The 1,384-nt window shown below is 35.0% G+C and overlaps 1 protein-coding gene across 2 annotated transcripts in view; it reads right to left on the bottom strand.

Moving 5' to 3' along the window:
- Positions 1-714: 714 nt before the first annotated feature.
- Positions 715-1,384, bottom strand: part of PECR (peroxisomal trans-2-enoyl-CoA reductase) — a 40,036-nt gene continuing 39,366 nt past the window's right edge. For both annotated transcript variants that reach the window (XM_006157455.3, XM_006157453.3), the window contains one exon: positions 715-1,015. In XM_006157455.3, coding sequence (XP_006157517.1) covers positions 962-1,015 — 54 coding nt within the window. In that variant the 3' untranslated portion in view covers positions 715-961. The remainder of the gene's footprint in view (positions 1,016-1,384) is intronic.

The raw sequence follows: 1,384 nt of genomic DNA, 5'->3' as shown, positions 1-1,384 counted from the left end.
CGTGGTTCGAGTCCTGGACATGGCAGCTTGCTTTCTTGATTCCCCTTTCTCTTTCTTTCTGTCTCTGGTCACATTAAAAAATAATAACAACATGGGGACCAGCAGATGGCATGGTGGTTAAGATGCTGGACACTCCCACATGGCTGACCATGGTTGAAATCTCAGACCTGGTGGCTTGCTTTCTCACTTTCCCTCTTTCTCTCTCTGTGTCTCTCTGGTCAAACTAAAAATAAATGAATGCATAAATAAAATAAAATAAAATAAATATTTAAAATAATAATAACAAATGGAATTAGATAAATAAATATTTTTTAAACAAAGAAAAAGATGATGGAAAAAAGGAAATAGTTTGGATAGGAAGTCAAGACACAAATCGAGCATTGGAAAACAAGAAAGTACTATATTGATAACTTTATTTTTATTTTGAACTAATAAATCGGACTTCATGAATAAAAGAAACTATACATCAGTAATCACATAATGCTTTATTAGTCAAAAGTATTTGTCTCCAAAAATAAGTTATTATGTGATTCTAATTGTAATAACCATAATTATGCCAGTTTAGATTTATTCCCTATCTTTACAATGAACTAATAAAACCAGGAGTTTGTGATACTTCTAATTATTAGTAATATAAAATGATTTCATTTTCAAAAGACCTTTGTTAGAATATAACAAACAATGTAATCTTCTAAATATGTTCGTTTCTGTTTCTAAAAACATTTCCTTATCCACAATTTACAAGACATTGCTGGGGACATAAAAATACATTGATTTCAGAAATAGTCATTATACAAATATAATCAATAAGTAAAAATGCAGCAGTGATTATTTTCTATCCAAGTTTTTAGCTCTTCTACAATTCAGAAGTGCACCCTCAAGAAGATGCTAAAACATTCAGGGTCCAAGGCCACTCCCGCTTCCACAGTTCAGAGCTTAGCTTTCTGCTTATAATTCTCCTTCAGCCTTTTGACAACAGAAATGTTCCCTGCTCCCTCGGGCCAATTGTCATGATCTGTTAAATAAGTAAACAGCCTCGTGTCACTTACAAATCTATGAACCTCATTTGTTCCATTATTCCACCAGTCCCTATTATTTTCCCTGATTCACCCGTTTTCTCAGCGAGAAAAAAGGAAATCCTCAGGACAAATATTTGAGAAAAGACTTGGATTTGAATTCCAGCTGCGCCACTACGAGCTCCCTGAACTTGGGGATGTGACTTGTCCTGGACCTCAGTTTCCTCCTCCATTCAAGGCTATAACAACATTTGCCTTTTAAAGTTGTGAGGGTTAAGAGCGACTCCATAGGTACAGTGCTGGGCGCACTGTAGACAGTTCATAAATATCGTCTCCTTAATTTCAGATAAAGAGCCCTGAGAGCGGTT

This window comes from Tupaia chinensis, unplaced genomic scaffold (genome assembly GCF_000334495.1).
Source record: "Tupaia chinensis unplaced genomic scaffold, TupChi_1.0 Scaffold000542_1, whole genome shotgun sequence".
Classification (NCBI taxonomy): domain Eukaryota; kingdom Metazoa; phylum Chordata; class Mammalia; order Scandentia; family Tupaiidae; genus Tupaia; species Tupaia belangeri.
The sequence above is the reverse complement of the archived record's forward strand: the minus strand, read 5'-3'. Positions and strand labels throughout refer to the sequence as shown.